General features: G+C 38.3%; 1 protein-coding gene across 7 annotated transcripts in view; it reads left to right on the forward strand.

The window, feature by feature from the left end:
- PPP6R3 (protein phosphatase 6 regulatory subunit 3) overlaps nt 1-21,625 on the forward strand; it is a 65,296-nt gene that overhangs the window by 30,265 nt on the left and 13,406 nt on the right. For 6 of the 7 annotated variants that reach the window (XR_009958692.1, XR_009958693.1, XM_062578049.1 and 3 more), the window contains 12 exons: nt 244-373; nt 2,062-2,214; nt 3,894-4,043; nt 4,578-4,642; nt 6,619-6,734; nt 7,147-7,232; nt 11,208-11,294; nt 14,198-14,295; nt 16,491-16,545; nt 16,917-17,047; nt 18,926-19,044; nt 20,451-20,604. Coding sequence is in view for 5 of the 7 variants with exons in the window: in XM_062578049.1 (XP_062434033.1) it covers nt 244-373; nt 2,062-2,214; nt 3,894-4,043; nt 4,578-4,642; nt 6,619-6,734; nt 7,147-7,232; nt 11,208-11,294; nt 14,198-14,295; nt 16,491-16,545; nt 16,917-17,047; nt 18,926-19,044; nt 20,451-20,604 (1,344 nt within the window). In the remaining 2 variants the exon portion in view is untranslated. The remainder of the gene's footprint in view (nt 1-243; nt 374-2,061; nt 2,215-3,893; nt 4,044-4,577; nt 4,643-6,618; nt 6,735-7,146; nt 7,233-11,207; nt 11,295-14,197; nt 14,296-16,490; nt 16,546-16,916; nt 17,048-18,925; nt 19,045-20,450; nt 20,605-21,625) is intronic. The other variant, XM_062578050.1, reaches the window with a different exon arrangement.

Below are 21,625 nucleotides of genomic sequence, written 5' to 3' on the forward strand. Positions count from 1 at the left end.
CTGATACCCATACTGGAGATTTTAAGCACAGTAAGCCTGTGGTTATTAGGGCTAGTGTTTGGAAAATGCTGTTCTACTGTTAGTTCACAATTCATATCTGAAGCTTTTTTTGTTTCCTTACTTCTTCTTCTATTTATATGACTTCAGAACAATGACGCTCTCAGTCTTACTTTAGTAATGTTTTAGAACTGATCTAGAACTGATTTTGATACTAATTTGTCAGACCTTGCTTGTGTATTTTAGATTTGAAGGCCACATAGAGATTTGTCCTCCAGGCATGAGCCATTCAACATATTCAGTCAGTAAAAGTGTTTTAGAAGCCATAAAAGCACGACTTTCATCCTTCCATGAACTCCTACTTGAGCCTCCAAAAGTAAGTGAAATCTTGTGTTACCAAATAAAAATGAAGTGAGACTTTCACTGCATGACTGTTTTAGACAGATTCTAATAACAAACAGAACCTAATTTCAGGCAAGAGGCTAAGTTCTTTCACAGTCTGTTTTGAGCTTTGGTATTCGTTATGGTTGTCCCTGACAGGCTTTTTTCCTTCTTTTTGTTAATTGACTTGCTTTTCCAGCTTAAACTTTGTTCATCTGGCAAAATAGCCTTGAAGCAATTGTTTCTTTCTGAAAGCAAGGACAAGGTATTTTCTATGTGTTTGAAACTAAAACAGGTCTGTGCCAAAAATAATTGTAGATAGATCAGAAAAGTGGTTATTAGAGGGCATGAAAACATCTTCTGAAATACAATACAGAAAAAATTTCTTGAGAGTCAATGTTGGTGATTTAGGCAGATGAATCTTAGAATTCCACAAATCATAAAACTAGAATAATTGCTTAAAAATTAAGGCTAAAGAAAAAGGGAGTTGACATGTTTGATGGTAGCCTTTCAAAGTAGGGTTGATGTTAAGCAAACTGATGTTTTTTTCTGGGGCAAGTCCTGCTTTCTGTTTTAATGTTATCTGGATAAGAAATAAGGACTATGGATGCTTCAGTTGTATGGGGGCATTGTGCAGTCCTGATGTGGGCCATGCAGAAGTCTTAGGCCTAACTGTGACCCAAGCAGACAAGCTCTCATGCATGTGCCCTGCACTCTAGGCATGGCAAATTCCTTGGTTCTTTAATCCTCCTTTCCACCACCCCACCCCTCCCCCCCCCCCCTTTTTTTAACTGAAAGGTATGTTTTATGGTAAACAGTGTATCCATGTCATGCTGTTGTAAGAGACAAATACAGCAGGCTGTATAAATAGCGATTTTTTTTAACCTGTAATCCGTTTCGCTTTTACATGTAAATTGACACTGGCAGGATTTCAGCTGGAGTACTGCACCCTGAATTGAGTGCCACAGTCCATGAGAGATAAGCACCTGTGGACCATAGTGAAAGTAATGATTAAAGTCTATAAAATACAAGAGACCACCTTCTCCCCCCTGCCTTGTAAGTAAGGTAGTGGAAGGAGATTGTTTTAGCCTAGAGAAGATGAGACTTAAACTTTCAAATACGTTAAGAGGTGATGAATGGACACTTAATTTTATCCTTATTGCAACAGCATGACAAGAAATGGATCTATATTACAGTAAAGCAAGGTCAGGTTAGATATTTGAAAATTTCCTGATGGTTAGGAAAAACTAAGCATTTGAATAAATCATCTAGTGAAGTTTGTTATTGGTGACTCTGAGCAATAGCTAAATGAGCCTCTGTTAAGGGTACACCTGAATTTTGCCCTAAGTAGGGAATGGATTGAACGAACAGGCAGGATACCAGTTAACTGCCTTCTGATGAAATGGGTAATACTAGTCAGGCTAAGATGACATGCAGTCAGAATTATTTTTTAGATGATCTCCCTGTTGAAATATTTGTGTGTTATGATAGGAAGACATTTTCATGATGACTCTTCCCTGCCTGTATGCTTTTTGCTAGTTTTTTTTAGCTTTTGCAGTAAGTAATACCAGGTTTTTTGATAGGCTGATACACAGTTGTGTGGCAACAGGTCTGGTCTGTTAATCACTGATGAGCTGACTTTAGAGTATTATTTTAATAGTTTTCATGTACTTCTTTTTTTAGAAAAGCATCATGAAGACAACATGGGGTGTATTGGATCCACCTGTGGGGAACACACGTTTAAATGTGATTAGATTAATATCTAGCCTATTACAAACAAATACAAGCAGTGTGAATCAGGAGCTTATAGAGCTTAACAGCATAGGAGTTATACTGGTAAGAATTTTGTTACCTTCTTTATTTTTCTGAAGTGTTATTAAGATCTTGTCTAATCTTTCTGTCATTGCAAGTAACCTGTGGTCTATTTTCTAGTGCAACTTTTAAGGTAGTTTGTGTGTTGAGGCTTCTATTGCAGTGTTTGAGAACTTTGAGTATCTGATTTTGGTATTCAGTTCAGTCTATTTGAAGTCAATATTTTCCTCTGATCAGCTGAATGGCTTTTTATACCTTCATAGATATGATTCTTCTTGAAGTTTTTTTCTTAAGCTTGTTTTTATCTCCATGTTCTCAAGTTTGTTCTCAAGTTTTTGGCCACAGTTCAAAGCCTCTCTGCAGTTCTCATCCTTTCCTAAATTGTTCCATCAAAACCTCTATTCTCGTCTTATACAGGACACCAAATGGTGTCTCAGTGCTGCCCTGTACAGGGTCAGCTTCTGTTGTTTGGTAGCTTATATGCTTTCAAACCTCTTCTTGAAGAAGGAAAAAAAAATTGCAGAGTTAATTTGCAGTCTAACTGTCTGCTTTTTTTTGCTGCTGTGGCATGTATGCTTTGCGTATGTGCCTTCCCACCTCATTCTTCAACTGTAGTTCTTTGCTGAAAACCATGTTTGTGTTGACCAGAAAGTTTAAATGCATCTGTAGTTAACAAATACCTAGCAAAACAGCCTGGAATCTGTACTATAGCTTCTAAATGAATATGTCAAATACCATTTCTAAATGAGAAGATTACAGTTTAAACTAAATTCAGTGATTTTGAACATGAATTTCTGTTGCAAGTTTCACATAGGAAAATAAAAGTAATAATAGTGATATAAACTTCTGAGAGGCTCATAGTGTTTGCTGCTGAAGCAACCCAATCCATCTTTACTGTGCAGACTTTGGGAATAATAATTGTCCAGTTCTGGTAGCTGAATCCTTCTAAATTAATGACATCTTCTCCAAGAGGTAAAAGAAGATTGGAGATCTTTAAATGTGTTTTTTGAATGAGACTTCAATGGTACTGTTTAATATTGTTCCAGTCATTGCACATATTTCTGTAACTCTAATTCCATTTTGTTAGTGACAATCACTGGAATCTTGCAATAAAAATACAGTCTAAAATAAGTGGCCATAATGCTTTAAGAATTGTTTTCCCTATGTTTAAGAGGAAAACTGAGGAGAATCAAGAACAGGATTAGGTGGATGATACTCATTGTCTCTCAGCCTCAATACCTCAGTATTTCTGTGTCTTTGTGTAAGGTATTGAATAATCTTAAACTGCACTATTTACCTGAAGTGGCAAGAGAAGTCTATCAAAGATAATTAATGTCATAAATAGTATTTCTGACTCAGACTCTCTAGGCTGCAGCTAGCTGAAGGAATGTGGCTGGGGAATGTTACTGCCTGCTTGTCTTTCTCTGTTCCCTCAAAATGCATTGTTGGTTACCTCCAGGATGAATGCAGTTACAGAATTTGTTCTGATACTGTGTGGCAGACCTTTTTTTTTCAGAAATAGCAGGTACAAGAAATACCTTTTTCTTCTAGATCGGATTTTACAGGGAAGTATTCTGGAAGAGAAAATTCGTGAACTACTTGCTTATGCATAGTCATCCAAATAACTTGCTGCGATGAGACTGTTGGTTATGTCTAATGAAAGGACCCCATTTTGTGTGAACCCTGTTGAACCTGTTTTTCAGGACATGTTCTTCAAATATACATGGAATAACTTTTTGCATACTCAAGTGGAAATTTGTATTGCATTGATTCTTGCAAGTCCTTTTGAAAGCACAGAAAATGGCACAATTACAGATCAGGATCCCAATGGGGACAATCTTTTGCTGAAACATGTAAGTTGTTTTTAGAGGGCATTTCTTGAACTTCCCATTCCCAGGATGTTGTAGCTGATAACAGCTACAATAAGAGTATAATGTAAGAGTATTATTTTATGTATATAGAACAAACAGGAATATTCTGGATTTTGGTAATATATCTGTTTATGTTTAAATCTGGAGGCTCTATAGAGGTGTGTGTGGTTCCCCCTCCCCCCCCCCCCCCCCCAAAAGGGAATGTGTATGCAGAGTACCTTTTCTTGAAAGAGCATCTTCTCTTGTTTTTAGGAGTTAAATTACCATTTCAATAGCGATACTTTAGTACAACTCATCAGCTACAATAAAGAAGTAGAATTAGTGGAGGCTTGGCTCTTGGGTTTGTGGTTGGGATCTATTTGACTGCGGCTTCTTTCATTAAAAGACTCTACCCTGAACTTGAAACTTATCTTGTAAGATTTTGCTATTTTGCTATTTGTTAAAATCAATCCTAAAGTGCATAGTAGTGTCCACTTAAGTTTAACAGTATTGAGTAAATGTTGGGTTTTTTTATAGCTCTTCCATAAGTGCCAATTAGTAGAACGAATACTTGAAGCATGGGAGATGAATGAGAAGAAACAGTGAGTAACGATTTTTTTTTCATTTCCTGCAATTAAGGTCTATGTCAGATGTGACTTCTTCTGACATGAATGTTTGACCAGTTCAGAACTGGCCAACTAATATTTTCTTGCCTCTGTCTTAAAATGCCATTTTTAAGGAGCTGTCTACTGAAATATACTGTATATTGAGTGCTTTTCACAACTGCTAGTGGTGTATGGAAGTACAACTTTGTGTGATAAATAGAATAATTAAGTACTAAAAACACACATTAGCGCTTGGGTCAAAGCTTTGAATTAACATTTTCACTCATAATGAACTCTACTCTGTTAAAGCCTTCTGTTTCTCACTTAGTGGCGTCTGAGGTTCAAACTTGTTTGGGTAGTATTTAAAAAGCTCTTGCCTTATCATTTAAGAACATAATTGAGCCTAATTCTTGTCATGTATAAGGTATTACTATATATAGTCCATGCAAATTTGTAACTGAATCTGCCTATCTTCAACTTTAGGAACATACCATAAACTTGTGATGGGGCAGGAGAAACTCTTGCATGTTTTTCTTCAGTAAGGAATTAAAAAGGATTTATGAACACATTAAAGCATATTATATAGTAGAGAGAAACAGACTCCAAAGTAGTAAAAGCCAAGGCCTCAGCAGCAGAATTTGAGAGTATGGAAAGTTATTTTCATAGATTCACCCTGAAGATGAGAATGTTCTTGATCTAGTGCTCAGAAAGCATTGGTCTAAATCTGAGACTGTACTTATATCCAGAGAGAATTTATTTGCAAGGTACAAGCAGACTGTTGCAAGTAATTCTTCTATATATCCTCATCTTGTACTTGTATGATTCCTGATATCAAAGATAACATTTTTAAAGATAATTACCTGAAGATATCTTTTTGCTTAGTTTATTCTGGAGAATTTTGTTTTGTGTATTTGGTTTTTAACATCTTTGTATTTTAACATTTAATGCTATTTCAGGCAGCTGAAACTGCCACAGAAGCAAGCAGTCTCCTTGAAGTTAACATCTGATATACTAATTTGCTGGGATTAATAATCATTTGCTAACAAAAGATACGTAGCGATGTTCTAGAGTTTTGGCTAGGCAATGACAAGTCAGTCTGCTCATCAAATGCAGGCATTCTTTGATGTATCCTGTATTGCAGAATAATCTTTTGCAATCATAAAATGTGTTGCTTGTTCGCAATGTGCATTTTACCTGAGTAGTGAAGGAAGTTAGATGGGAATCCAAAGTTGTTCCCGTAAACAGTGTGGTGCTGTTTTGTTCCTAACACTTTGAGTGTTAGGCTTAACCGCACTGACCTGGCTTAACTGCAGTGCTGTAGTTACCTCTTGTGGAGGATGATTATGGTGAGAATTAAGTAACATGAACCATATGTGGATAACATCTGCTAGGTCCTGAGCTACTTATCTGCTGAGGGTTTCAGTCAAGTTCGCAGGAGGCTTGCCAAGCCAGCTGAGTGGATGGATGCCTGTCTCTCCCTTTCTTTTTCTAGAAATAATTTTAAGAGACTCCTACAATATTAGAATATATAGGGTGTAATGAATTCTTTTCTTTTGATAGGCTTAGACTCCTAGCTCCAATAATGCTTTGTGTATCACAATATTGAAAAGTACTTTTCCATAGCTGAGGGTTTATTTTTAGCATAACTGTGGGCCTGTTACTAATTTTGTCTTGATCTTGACCATGCTGCACGTTTTGTAGTTTCACCATATGAAAATGTAGAAGCAGAAGAAATGTATTCAAATCGTCTGCATTTCCTTTGTGATAATTTACATGCTTGTTAGTCTTCTAAACTGGCTTAGGTAGCCTAACAAGTTCATCTTAATTTCTTGAGTATTTCTGTAAACCTTCAGCTTGAGAACCTTTAGGTTATTTATCTTCTATAACTTCCTTGACTTTACTGTAGTATTTTAAAACATACTAACATGGTTACTCTGAATGCCAACAATTTGAACTCCCTTTCTCTCTTACAGGGCTGAAGGAGGAAGGCGGCATGGCTATATGGGTCATTTAACAAGGATAGCAAACTGTATTGTGCATAGTACTGACAAGGGGCCGAACAGTGCACTAGTCCAGCAGCTTATTAAAGGTAATGTTAATACCTCAAGCTTCTTTTCACTCATTTCCTTACCAAATTTGGGAGGAAATAAATCACACTTGAATTAAAAGGCAGCTTTGGGGTAAAAGGAAAAAATAGTGATTATTTCTAACCCATTCAATTTAAAATCGGCTATCCTTAAACATATGTTTAAGTTTCCTCTGAACTTCCTGAACAGTATTAAAACTCCTTAAAAATGCATGTGAAGAGATACTGACCTGCTTAGCTTGGACCTGCTTGCTAGGCAGAGTAACCAATAGGGATTTAGAAGGATTTGTATGTTCCTTGCATTAGCTCTGGTAGCCTTAATTTTAAGAGCAGAGGAGAGAAGCACAATTAAAAGTGAAGTGATATTTCACTGGCAATAATATTAATTAATTTCTCCTCCTGTTTCCTGTCCTAGAGCTTCCAGAAGAGGTCAGAGAGCGATGGGAGACATTCTGCACAAGCTCTTTAGGAGAAACTAATAAAAGGAATACAGTGGACCTAGTAAGTGCTGTTAAGTTTGTAAGTTGTTACTATTTACCTAGGGTTTCAGTTTCTTTTTGCTGGGAACTCAGCTTTGCTTCAGTTTTTCCAACTGCCATCTTTTGGGAGAGTGTCAGCAAGTACATCCCGTAGCTGAGCTGTTGCTTCTCTATTTTCCTTCTTAACTATAGCTACATCACTGGTACTTTGTATGAGAATCTTACAGTAGCTCACTCTGTGTAGCTCCTTTAGGACAATCACTAAGAAGGAAGATATCCTTTCTTAGTTTCATGTCTGCTCAGAGTAGAGACTAAAGTGCAGAAGTTGGTGTTAACTTCTTTTTGTACAACATGTATAATAATGAATTTAAACGTTTAACTTTTCATATATAATGAGTTTTTCTCTTGTTTAGAAATGTCTCCTGCTGGACCAAGGCCAAGAGAAACCTCATCTAAAGAGGCCAAATTTTTAGCTGATCTATACTTAATAACATTATTACAGTTCTTAGGTTTTAAGATACCTGGTCATTTCTTTGGACTTACTGGGTTTAACAGTAGACTTCCCTTAAAACATGTCTCCAAGCTCCACAAAATCCAGATGAAATATGAAGCATTAAAACATATTCTCATGTTTAAAACTCATTTGGAAATACAGTGTCTAGTTTTATCTAAAAAGTTACAGGTCTCATTTCTGCTCTCATCCAAGACTCATGAGAATTAATTGGCATTTATTTCAAAGATAAACACTAATGGACAGAAAAATGTGGCAGAGGAGATGGTAGAAGACTGATCTCAGAAAAGTCAGCTTGTTGTTTTACTGAGTCAAGTGTAAGTTGCATGTTTTGCATGGGCAGATGCTGAAAACTGCTGTTACTGAGCTCCCTCAGTCACACTGCTCCAGAATCTCCATGCTTGTGCTTGATCTGTGCTTTGGTTGCCATAGGTGTATGACCTCTTAAACTTACTGCTCAGCTCTGTAGACTGTGTGAGCTCCTCTGGTAAGGATCTTGAAAGCACCCTGGTGTAAAAGACCTTGCCATAGTTCATGTTTACAGCTGAAAAATGTTGAAGTGAAAACTCCCCTTGTGCCCAGGACAAGGTCTTAAATTTTTCTTAATTTTCTGTGGATTAACCTTACACTTAAAGATGAGTATGCAAGCAGACTTGCTTCCTTTATTCAAGGCTTTCTTGTCCTAAGCATGCTGCTGAGCAGCATCTAGTCAGAGGTGATGTAATAGTGCCTGACCTGAATGCTGGAATTGTAGTTTGTTGTACTTGATCTTCTTTATTCAGTACACTGGATGTACTATGCTTGGATGACCTAATCTTTGCATGTGCATACTGCTGTTGTATGAAGTTCACATATATTAAAAAAAAAAAAAAAAAGCATAAACAAGTTTGCTGTCTTAAAGCTTTTGAAATAGCTGATCTCATGAGTATCTTCAATGTTGCAGTCATGCAGTGCTCAAAGAGTGCTCGTGCTATCATGAGCAAAGTATGTGATCCTGGGGTGCAGTGCATAAGGAGCTGCCTCTGGCCATCAGATTATTCTCACTTTTTCAGTTGCTTTATATTGGGGATGTTACTTGCAAAACTATCAACACTTTATTCCTTTCATTTTCTTTCTCCCCCTCCATTCTTTCATATTTTGGGCTTTTAGGTCTTTCTGACAAGTTCTATTTACATTTCATAAAGCAACAGTAACTGCAGACTTAGTCCTGCTACATGCTCACTTCAATCCAAGGCTCCTCCAACAGCTTCCAGGCTTCACAGGAAGCTTATTTTTGTTTCCACTGCTATAAACGGATACAAGTGGTAGGCAATACTGTTCTAAGCTTACCTACTTATACTTATCTAGCTAAAGATAAGGTTGGAAGTGAAACAAATGTGGGGGTAATTGTTCATCTTACCTTTAGGTAAGATATATTTAATGATACTGCTATAGTGAAGAATGCTATATAATTTGTAATAACTAGGTTTGTGCAAAAGACTTTTATTTAAAAAAAAAAAAGTCTTTTTATAACGTCTTTCCGGTATTATTAGTCATGATATCGAATGTTCATGAGGTACTTAAATACCAGGTAGGAAGAATATAGCTCCCCTAAGTCTAAAAATACAGCTCTACAGGACAAATTGCTCACAATTCCCCTAAAATAACCATGTAGTTCCCTTCTCCTGTGGAAAATACCCCTTGGTAACAGCAGGAAATGGGACTAAAAATAATTCATCCTAATGTATGGCATTTTTGAAGAGTGCCAATGCTGCACTGATAGTGCAAGATGCTAGGAAGTGACAGGTCTGAACAGTAAGACATTTTCTTAACTAAAGTTGGTGGAATTTGTAGGCATCAAATTTGTAGGAGCATTTCTGTTGTCATCTGTGCTGCTCCTCGAAAAAAAAAAGAAATAAAAAATATATATATTTATTTCTGGAGTAATGGTGGGTGGTTTTCTTCTCTCAGTTTATGCTACGGCAGCTGTCAGGAAACAAAAGCAGTAAGTCCATTATCTGATGACTTCATGCCCTGTTGGTTTGCAGAGAGAGCTTGGGGAGGAATGTAATGTATTTAGCTAAGAGTCCCTAGCTTGCTTCTGTTACAGCAGTAATGATCAGATTTCTGTTGGGGATTAACTTGTAGTAGCAACTGAAACTAAATAAAAACTTTTCATTCATAGAGTCCTGTGTGTGTGCATATGCCCTCTGCTCTGTCTCCCTCTTCACCCTGCCCTGCCTGCAACAAATTGCAGTTGTGGAAGGAATTGTATTAGATTTTGTTGTCCTGAAGTGTGCTAACACTTGGGTCTCTAGGGTAGCTTGAGTTGTGATACAGGGCCCTATATAATTATATTAAAAGGTGCAGACTTCACAACATTCATTGTATTCCTGCTGCTTCTTAGCAGCACCCAAATGTTACACTCTCATGTTTACTTCGTAAATTCACTATTTTGAAGTCAGCCTACATGTAGTATGCAAACTGCCGTGCAGGGCAGAGTGGTAGATGTGTGAGAATAAAGCAGCTGAAATGATGGGGCCTTTAAGTAGGTGTTACACTGAAGGATTGGGGGGAATAAAGCATAAAAATACAAGGTATCTCTATTGCCTGTGTCCTTTGACTGTAGCATTGTTCTGCAATGTTTGTGGGAGCGTAGAAGGATGTCTCCTTTTCTGTACGGAATCTTGCATGTTCTGTATGTAGATCTTCAAGGGTCAGCTGTTACTTCAGCTTGTTGCTGTCCCAGCTAAAACTGCTTCTGCAGTCTTGTGTTGGTGGAGGATGAGTCCTCCTTAGAACATGTTGCTTAGGGAGCAGCATGGCTGGACAGACAATTATTCCCGATTCTCTCTCTTATCAAAAAAAATCTGCCTGTTTCAGAGTAATATTTAAAACGGTTCTTGCTTTTGCTACAACTCCTGGTTTATTTCTGCAAGTAAATATTGGTTTTAGGGAGCGCTTTTGAGGGGGGGGGGTGTTGTGTGCTTTTTTGTTTTGTGGAGGGAAGGGGCATGGAAAAATCTACCTTCCAATCTGGTGAACTTTTTTTTTTTTTTGTAAATGCTATAGATATCTGAGACAATTTCTTTAATTCTCATGCATCCTGCATATTTGAAAGGAGAAAGATCTCAGTGCATAACCTGGAATTTCAATGACTCTAATTCACTGGCATTCACTGTATTTCTTAAAGCGAAAAGACAAGATGCAAGTTTACCTGACTCTGTTTTAGCCAGTTGTCAGCTGCAGGACCGACTCGCCATATGTTAAACACTCGTTCTAAAGTAGCGTAACCTCTTGCTTTCGTTTTTTACTGGGTGCCTAGTGCTTATGTATGGGATGATGTTGTTGCAGCACTCTGAGACTGTTCTGTGCAGTATGGCAGTTGGAAAACCTGAAGATAACTTGCTTTCTCTATTTGAGATGAAATCAAAGAGTTGGCCAGATATCGCAAGTGTACCTGAGCTGCTCTCGCCTACTAAGTAGATGACTTGATTCCTTGCATAGGTTACTACCTGCCACATTCATTCTTCCAGTGATGATGAAATTGACTTTAAAGAAACTGGCTTCTCACAGGACTCCTCCTTGCAGCAGGTGAGTTGAGTTCTTCTATCAGTATAAGCTTCTCTCTTTGTAAAGATATTTTTTCAGTGGAACTTTTCATGTCAGTCACAAGCAATTAAAAACCTGAAGTTTAGAAGAGAAGCCACTCGTGTGCCTGCGCAGAACTGTTCTATCAAACCCGGGGATGTGACTTTTAATGCAAGTCACAGCACCTTGGCATGCTTTTGGATTTTTAGTCTTTGATTGTGCTGTGTGTGTAGGGCTCCGCTCATTTATTCATTTAGAAAAAGTCTGAAAGCCAAGAGAATTTGGGGATCAGCCAGACTGAATGCTTAAACGCAAGCTGCGTCCAGCTTGAATTTCTGATGGCTTCACAGTCTATTAATTGATTTAATATGTTGCTGGCATGTTTTCACAGTATTTTTGGAATAATTTTGAAATAATTATGAAACACATTAGTACCATTTTTGATGGAGGACAGTGACTTTGTAAAAGCACTGTTCTCTCAGCAATATACATTTCCTTCAGTTCTCCCCTTAATGGTGAAAGAGTGGGAACTGCTGGTACACAGCCACAGAGCACAAGACTGCAGGTACAACCATTACGCAGAACGCAGCAATAACTGGGTCATTAACCAAAATCTGACTTTAACCTTTAGCTCATATTAAAAGCTGTGTTGTAATTATGTAGCCTTGAGCACAAAGACTGACTGTTGTACTTTGTCTTCTACAGTTTTTATAAAAAGTAATTATTAAGTTTGGATTGGGGGTGGTGGCTCCAGCTCAAAGAGATTCTGCTGTTTCATTTTATCCATTACAGTGATTTTGTACATGTAGGATGCACCTGAATGCAAACTTGATAGATTGGGTGCCTTCTGTAGCAGCTCTAGCAAGAAAGTAAGATCTTTAAATATATCTGTGCTTTTCGTGCACCCTCTTAATGATCTGTTGTGTCTTGGCAGTCTCAGCAGTTCCAAATAGCTAATCTGCTAGAGAAACGCAGATGGTCTACTGTTATATCTTTAATGTTTGTCACTTTTCTTAGTATCTATTTTGAAACTAGGATAGAGAAATCTATTGTTTAAGTTGTCTTATGAAGAAAGTGAGATACTAGACAAGATAAATCACCCATGGGAAATGCGTTGAAGTTCCTTAAAGCATTATCCAGTTACACAAACTCATTCATAAATTTGTTTTTTGACTTGAGCTAGAATACCTTATATGGGCCAGTATTTAAGAGGGGAGAAGGGGGTAGATTTTCGAGACCTATGTGCCCCTGTTAGGGAATGAGTAAGGGGGGAAAATACTAACTTAGGAACCTATTTGCCTTTGGTTTATTGTTCATGAAATGTAGCTTCTGCCTGGACTGAATTATATTTGCTCTGATTTCTTTCTTCTAGCATCCAAATCCAATTTGATACCATTTTGTTTTTAATGAAGACCCTTCATCTATAAGGGGAGGCTTTTTTCCTTTGCCTCCAAAACACACACTTACTAAGCTTATGAAGAATGCTTTAAAACTGACTTGAAGCTTTCCATCAACCTGATCTTGGCATGTAAGACTTCTTGTGCCAGTAGTATTCCATGTGCTATCTTTCTGTAGCACTAGAAACTTCAGGAAAGGATTGCCCACTTATTTGATCATTTTATCAGCTGTATGATCTATATTTCATTCACTTGTGCTTTCTTTTTTTTACCCACCAGTTCAGCACCACTTTTTGGCCTCTTTCTGAATCTGAGGCAGCCTCTGTAGACTCAGTTGAGGCCTGCTCACAGTATGCAGCCTGATAAGAGTAAACATTTTTGATGTGTAACAGAAAGATACATTGTCTTACCTCTCTCTCTTTATAGAGAGACCTATTTAAAAAATACATATATTAAGAGCACAGGATAAAACTTCCTGTCTTGAGCCTTGGGCACCCTAGCAATTTATAACTGTATTTTATGTAATTGTTGTGGATGGTTCTGATCTAATGATTAAAGTTTCATGCTAGTTTCATAACCAGGTGATGACATGAACTTCATGTCTAATTTTTGTGTGTAGTGGTGAGTGGTATTCATATGGCTCTATGTTATGCTGTAAGTTGGAATAAGCCCACTAAATTTCTTGAATTGCTTTTTGTTTTTTTCTATGGGGAGATATTTGGGGAATCTCCTAGCCTTGGTTAACTTTACACGGAAATACTGCTGTTAAAAGTCTAAGGAATGGATGATGATTAAGCCTTAGTCCTGGGAAGTAAGGGACATCAACTATTGTTATGGATATGAAGAAATACCCATGTATACCTTCATGTATATATATACACCTGTTATTACATGCCTTAGGCTAGCAGTCTGGGAATTGACACTGACATCTTTATTAAAAAAAAAAAGGGGGCAAAATTGAGTCAGTGACACTGCATTGAGATGTGGATTGTTCATTAGTTTTCTTATAGTGTACCCACTAATTTTTTTCCGGATGCTGACAAGAGGCTGTTGGTGTGCGTGCCTGAGGCGGGTACTGCTAGCGGTTAACTAAATGATGTAACTCTGCTTTAGTTTCTGTATATAATCTCCTTCCCCAGATCTTATGGTTTATAATTTCATGTTAATAAGAACAAAGGCAGCTTTCTCTCACATCAGTATCTTGTCTTATTTCGCTATTTCTTAAGGATGCATTTGGAAAGGTGCTGATTGAGATGCGGTTAGACTAGAGATTTAACTTTCTTAAGAGCTGCTATTGGATTGGCTTTCAAATCAGTAAATTGATAAACGTAGGTAGATGAATAGTCAGTGCTGTCACTTAAAATGTAAAGGTTAACAGAAATCCTCTGTTTCCTGCTCTCTGTTTAATCTAGATTAGAGAGTTTTAGTTCTTTGGAGCAAAATGGGCAAATAGTATCTAGAGTATTATTAGAATCATTATATCACTGTCGTTGGTCCTGGGGTTGCCAGGCCTTTTCTGATTATCAGATGCAACAAATGACGTCCAATTTTATTGACCAGTTTGGCTTCAACGATGAGAAGTTTGCTGATCAAGATGACATCGGCAAGTGAGTATAACATTATGCTGGCTTTGATTATAGTCCTGGGAATTTTCTTTTTTATTGTGTATTTGACTGTTTTGATGATAAGCAACAGCCTTTATTGATGTGGAGCAGTCACCAATGCATCCTGCCCCCCTTTTTTGTACCAACTGTGTGCATTAATTGATTGAGTGCTCTTAAAAAGTGAATGTTCAGAGGAAAGAAACAACTTGTTCTCTCTTTTTTTTTTTTTTTTTTTTCCTCCCCTCCCGTGCCCGAGTTGTGCCAGCATGAGAACATGGTGCTTCTGAATAAATAACTAAATTATAGCTCTGTTCTTTAAAGCAGTGTACCACTGCCATTGCCTTGTTGGGGGCTCTTTAACTGTTCTCTGTTGTGCCTCAGAGCTATCCCACCTCAGAATCTACATACCAGACCAAATGTATAGATCTACTTTTTAAGTTTGTCTGGAAAAGACAGCAGGAACAACGCATCCATGAGTGTTCTTTTATGTAGAGAAACAGTAGGGAAGGGCATCATAAGTCTACCTTTATGTTGAAGGGCAAGACAGTTCAGACAGTTCATTTCTACAGTTATGGTAGGTGAAGGAGAAATGAGATTGATCTTGGTGCAGTTTTTTAGGAAAAAAAATATTTTTCAGTTACAAATAAACTGATGGGAATGAATGGGGGTTCTGACTGAAAATTGGTTCTGATTTGATTAGAATTTATGGATTAGGATGCTAGACTATGCAGATAAGAGTAAAACGCATTACTTGAAGATGGTTTCTAGAAGAGCAAAATGAGTTAAATGTAAAATCAGTTCTGGTAGTGTGATTATGACACAATGCCCTTCTGTAAGCCAGTTCCACTAAGTGATTAATAACTGCAGTTTGCATCCGAAGAATAATAGCTGAAGTTTTACCCACATAATTAGCAGAGACTATAGGTGAAGATATGCTATTGAGAGAGAAGAGTATATGGGGAAGGGATAGGAAAGCAACTGAAACTACTGTCGCTCTTGAGTAAAAGTGAAAGGATTTTCTTAGGTGGGGAGGAGGAGGAAAGAATCAGAATTTGCTTGCTAGGATCAGGCCTGCAGTAGTTTGATCCTGCTGGGAAAAAGCTCACCACAGTGTTGTATATAAGCACATCTCTTGACGTATATGTAGGTAAACCAACGTTGTACATGTTGGTTGAATTCAGCTCAATTTAACAATTGATAAAATGCATTTTGCTCTAAAGGTGTGTCTTTCTGCGCAAGAATCTACTGTAGGTGAGACTTTCTGTTCACTGTTGTGCAGGAATTTGCACAGTAGCTCAGTGCTATGATTCTGATAACTTGCTATACTGCAATATTGTCAAAATGACCAAATCAGAACTTAATTCATATCAAAAGTCATTACGTTTGCAGTCCTGTAAATCACTTACCTTGTTTTCTAGTTGGTCTGTAACGCAGTGAGGATTAGGGGAAGAATTGTACACACTCAGCTGAATGCGCTGCTCTATGTGGCTGGAGAAGGAAAGTCTGGCAGAATTTCCCATCTTTTTCTCTTCTGCTGCTGCTTACTTCCTTAAAAGATTTAGTTTGCTTACTGAAATTTTTAATACAGAACACATTTGTTGTTCATTTAGTGAAACTTTGGGTGGCTTAATATACAAGGAGTTTTAAGATCTAATTTTTAGTGTTCAGTTTGGAGACTAACTTTGTTCAGTGGTTGGTTTAAAATAATGAAGATATTGGGTTTTTTCTTTAAGAAATGGAAGTTGGTATTGCCTTTTTCACTTTGCGTGTTGCTGAGCTGATCCTTCTGTAGAGTGGTGAACTTGATAGCAGAAGTTAGGACTGCTCATGTGGATCTCTGCAGGATTTTGAGATGTCAAGCCAACTCTGACTAGCATAAACACTCCTTAGGTCTAATCGCTTCTTTTCCAGTGCATAACAGTACAGTATTTGAGATTTACTCTGTCCACACGGCTAATCACAGGATAGACGTCTGTCTTCTATTTAAAATATTTCACAGTTAGAAAAAAACAAATGGATGCTGGGCCGCCTCAGTGCAGAAGTTTGCTCCTCTTTCTGTGTTGGAAACTACTATATCTCTAATCTTTTTTTTTTTTTTTAGATTATCAGAAAATTAGAAACTTAGTTTCTGAAAATGTCTTTGTGTCTGCATTTCTGCTTTATTGCATACATCTCTACTTTTTTCTTTTTTTTTGCAGTGTTTCTTTTGATAGGGTGTCAGATATCAACTTTACCCTCAATACAAATGAAAGTGTAAGTATGTGTTTCTGTACTCTCAGAACTCCTGTGTCTGAAAGAGGATAATCACTGCCTTTTAAGCTTCCATATAACCTCAAAATTTTGGTAGTGGTCAATGTTGTACTTACTCCTTTATGGTATGTCATCTTTAGAGAATAGCCGCCTTACGTTGTTCATGTAGCATGGCGCTAAAACAAGCGTCACTGAATACTTTTTTGACAAGCTTCAGGTTGTCAGGGCATTTTGTTTTTTACTGCTTTTGAGAAATGGTTTTATTCACTGAGTTGAGATTCTCTTCAGAATAGTTGTTTCTATTTACCAAAAAAAAATAGAATTAGTTAATCATAGATAAAGATTGTATACATGTTTTTTTTAAATATATTTAGGGTAATATAGCCTTGTTTGAGGCATGCTGTAAGGAGCGGATACAGCAATTTGATGATGGTGGTTCTGATGAAGAAGATATCTGGGAAGAAAAACATATTGCGTTTACACCAGAATCCCAGAGGCGTTCCAGGTAACTTTTTTTTTTTCCTCTCTTATCCAGATAGTACTATAGCAAGCCCTCACTGAGTAAATCTTCTGCTTCAAGTTGCCTGCTCACACAGTGGCTGTCTGGCATAATTATTTGTAATGTTTCATTTTTTTTTGTAACTCTTAACTTTTCTGGCATAACATTTCAGTTATTCCTGGAGAAATGATTGGATGGGTGGGCCTCATTCTGATCTCTTCCAGCTTTAACTTGCAGAAGGCAGCAACAGCTCTCTTATTTACTTAGGTGTTCTGGTACCTCAGCAGTCATAGCTCTCAAGCCTTCTGAATGCATGTAGCTAAAAACTTCTCCACAAGATAACTCGTTACCTTTTGCTGTCACGGCTGCAAATGTGATATGGTTCAAACTTTTTCCTCAATGACCTGGATGAGGGGACAGAGTGCCTCCTCAGCAAGTTTGCTGACGATACCAAGCAGGGAGCAGTGGCTGATAAACCAGAGGGCTGTGCTGCCATTCAGAGACCTGGACAGGCTGGAGAGCTGGGCGGAGAGGAACCTCGTTGAGGTTCAACAAGGGCAAGTGCAGAGTCCTGCACCTAGGGAGAATAATCCTAAGCACCAGTACAAGCTGAGGGCTGACCTGCTGCAAAACAGCTCTGCAGAGAAAGACCTGGGAGTGCTGGCTCATGGTCAACTTGTCATTCACCAGCAATGTGCCCTTGTAGGCAGGAAGGCCAACTGTGTCCTGGGGTGCATTAGGAAGAGTGTTGCCAGCAGGTCGAGGGAGGTGATCCTGCCCCTCTACTCCTCCCTGGGGAGGCCTCATCTCGAGTCCGGTGTCCAGTTCTGGGCTCCCCAGTACAAGGGAGACATGGAGGTACTGGAGAGAGTCCCGTGTAGGGCTGTGAGAATGATCAGAGGGCTGGAGCATCTGCGCTATGAGGAATGACTGCGAGAGCTGGGCCTGTTTAGCCTGGGGAAGAGAAGACTGAGAGGGGATCTTACCAAATGTCTACAAGCATCTGAAGGGAGGGTGTAAAGGGGATGGGGCTAAACTCTTTTCAGTTGTCCCATGTGACAGGACAAGAGGCACTGGGCACAAACTGAACCACAGGAAGTTCTGCCTGATCGTGAGGGGGAATTTCTTCCCTGTGAGAGTGACAGAGCACTGGCACAGGTTGCCCAGCGAGGTTGTGAAGTCTCCTTCTCTGGAGATATTCAAAGCCTGCCTGGATGCAACCCTGTCTACCATGCCCTAGGTGACCCTGCTTGAGCAGAGGGGTTGGACTAGATGATCTCCAGAGGTCCCTTCTAACCTCAGTGATTCTGTGAAAGACATCATCACTTTCTGATGCTGCCTTGGTGTTAGTGTTGGTAGTGCTAGTGGTGCTGTCTGGAAAAGAAGAGATTTCCAAAGGGTTCAAGGAAGTGTGCAGTTAAGGCCTGGACCATGTCCTGGGACACTTGGGTTGGTTGTTAGTTTTCAAAATAAATTGAGCTATGTCTTGCTAAATAGCATTGGAAAGAATGTTGTGTTTAGATGCTTCCTTTGGCACTTCTGTCTAGATGAAGAGTGTGACCAGATCTTTTTCTGTTCAGATATCGTTAGTCTAACTCCTTGCTCTTGTCTTCTGATTCTTTTTGTGTGACAGCAGTGATAAAAATTTGTTTTTGTTGCCTTGTGAGAGAAGGAAAAACTTCTTTATTGTGGTGAAATGACAAATCTAAAACCTTGTTTCTTGGGGGTAGAAACAGGGTCGGTGGCTAACAGCTAATGAATTATAACTCAGTTAATCTATCAGAATTGATTGTAGTTTTCTTTATTCTCAAATTCACCAGTATTTAACTGTGCCTGGGGTCTGATTCTAATCACAAAATGTAAGCAGTCTTTCTGCATTTTAAGTTCTGGCAGCACAGACAGTGAAGAAAGTACGGACTCTGAGGAAGAGGATGGAACAAAACAAGACTTATTTGAATCACATACCAATACAGAGGACAAAATGGAAGTAGATTTAAATGAACGTAAGTAGCTTTTATCCCAACTGCTCAGAGTTACGGAAAATGTTAGATCTAGCAGTATTTTTTAGGAGTTTTCCTTTTCTTTTTATTCCAGCTATCTTGAAAATGAAAATCACAATTTTTTTTTAACTATAAAGATTAGAGAATATGCAGATATTGGGAAGTTTGAAATCCTTAGGTGTCTTGAGTCAAACTACACTACACTAGTATCTCCAAAATTCAGGTTTCTCCCCTTTAAGGGAGGGGGGGGAAGAGGAGAGGGATGCAACTTAAACACCTATTTTTGAATGCCTACAAAATTGATAGGCTAATAATCTTGAGATTTAAAATATTTTTAGGCTTACTGGAAGCCTTTCAGACCAACTTTTATTTTAGTGTCTTTTAAGATTCCCAGAGTAGACCAATCTAGATTTGTGGGCTTGTTTCATGTGTAAATCTTATGTTTAAGATGTGCATCAGACTCTTTCATGGAAACTTAACTTACTTTTAAAACAGTTCCATCAGTTTTTTGCATACAAGTTAGAGCAGCTTAAACTGACTTTAGGTAAATCAGCCCTATGTTTTTTATGTAGACTGTAAGGAAGTAAAAATTAAAGTAGAAGGAAAAGTTAAGGGTTTTCTTTTCTTTTGTCAGATTGGTGTCGTTGGCATCTGTGTGTCAAACAAGTTTTGATCCATGTGGGTCTCCTCCCATATCTGCCTGGGTTGGATTTTCTAATTGCTAGTCAGAGCTTCCTTTTCAGCCTGTTTTTTTGTATGTAAGTGTTAATGAAAAATCTCCCTTGGGTAGGTGAAGTATTTTGAATTGACCTATCCTAAATTAGACTCTTAAGTCAAACTTTGCTCTGAGAATTAAAATCTCAATAAATACTTAAAGTTTGAAAAGATCTTAAGCTTTTCTGAAACTTAGCAGTGCTGTTAGTGCATGAGAAATTAGTGTCCGTATTTAAATTGGCTTGCTCACTTTCTTTCCTGTGTGGAGGAAAATGTGCATAGGAAATGGTGGATAAGGGATGAAAACTCTTAAGAGCTAAAATACATATATTGTTATTTTAGAAATTAGTGTTGAAGGTGATAGCAAATGTTGGTTTTAGGTTAAAAGATAATATGGGATTACACTTGTGATCTAGTGTGGTTTATTGTTTGTTCTTCAGATAAGGTGTGTTGTCTGTTACAGAGTACTGTGGGTTACTGCTATTAAAATTCTGCCTTACCAGCAGAATTTCCCTTTTAAAAAATGTGTTCACTTTTTGACAGTATACAGAGAACTTCTGCACGTATGTTAAAGTCTGTAGTTAAGAATATTGCTGCTTTTTTGGGGGGACGTGTAGAATCAGTGCATTAAGGATATGGACATTCATGTTATCTATAGAAATCTATTGCTAATGAACTTGTTGATTGTTTTTTAGCACCAAACTGGTCAGCTAACTTTGATGTACCGATGGAGACTGCACATGGTGCCAGTCTGGATTCTGTTGGGTCTGATGTGTGGAGTACGGAAGAACCTATGCCAGCAAAAGAAACTGGCTGGGCTTCCTTTTCAGAGTTCACATCCTCTCTGAGGTAAGCATATTAGTGCTCCAGGCCAAGCTCTGAAGTCCCATGTGTAATGGGAGCTGCCATGTGGGATATCTCTGTCCAGGTTTGTGTTGTAGTGTTCCTGTGGGGTACAGTGTGTATAGTGCCCAGGGCGGGGGCCGATATAACAGTATAACTTTGTGTGATCTCATTACAACATAGCATTACTTTTGTAGGGTGAGTGCATCCTACAGTGCTGTTGTCTTAGAGTGTTTTTTTTTTAAACAGTGTTTGAATGCCTACAAAATTGATAGGCTAATAGTCTTGGATACTAGGATGTGCCTTTTCTTTATTTACTTAAACCAGGAGATGTGGCCATAGATTGGGAAGGCCACAAAATGTCTATGATGGTTCTGGTTTTCAGGTGTTACGGAAAGTGTGTTCTTCCTGAAAACCACATGGTTTTGCAGGTGTGATGCCTTGATTAGGCCCCTTGCAGTATTTTGAGAATGCTTGACATACGCTTTCCTTTTTTCGGCTTGAACGTTGCATCAAAAATAAGCAGGTCCTCTGTGTAATGAGAAAGTCTCTAATTACCTATGTAGGTACAAATCTTGACTTGCTAAATGTTAGTAGTCAAGAACAAGCATCTCTTCCAATTAGAAAAACATTGCTTCTGTGTTTCTGGCTGCGATCTGTCTGCCTGGATCTTAAAAAGCTTTGACATAAAACAATGAATTACCATTCTTACTTTCCTTTATAATCCAGTAACACTTCCACTGTAAAGCAATGTTTTGTTTCATGGTTTAGGGCAGGTAAGTTATTGACAGAGGATTATTGGCTTGGAAAATGAAGACTTGGAGTTGCAGCAGCATTAGCGGATAGAGAAGACGTTCTGTAAATGGTGAGAAGAGTTAAGTGTAAGTGTGATGCACCTATGAGTACTGAGGAGCTGGCAGATGTTACTGCCAGGCTGCTCTCGATCTTTGAAAGGTCGTGGAGAACAGGAGAGGTGCCAGAGGACTGGAAAAAAAAAGCCAGTGTCACTCCAGTCTTCAAAAAGGGC

The sequence above is a fragment of the Rhea pennata genome, chromosome 5 (genome assembly GCF_028389875.1).
Source record: "Rhea pennata isolate bPtePen1 chromosome 5, bPtePen1.pri, whole genome shotgun sequence".
NCBI lineage: Eukaryota > Metazoa > Chordata > Aves > Rheiformes > Rheidae > Rhea > Rhea pennata.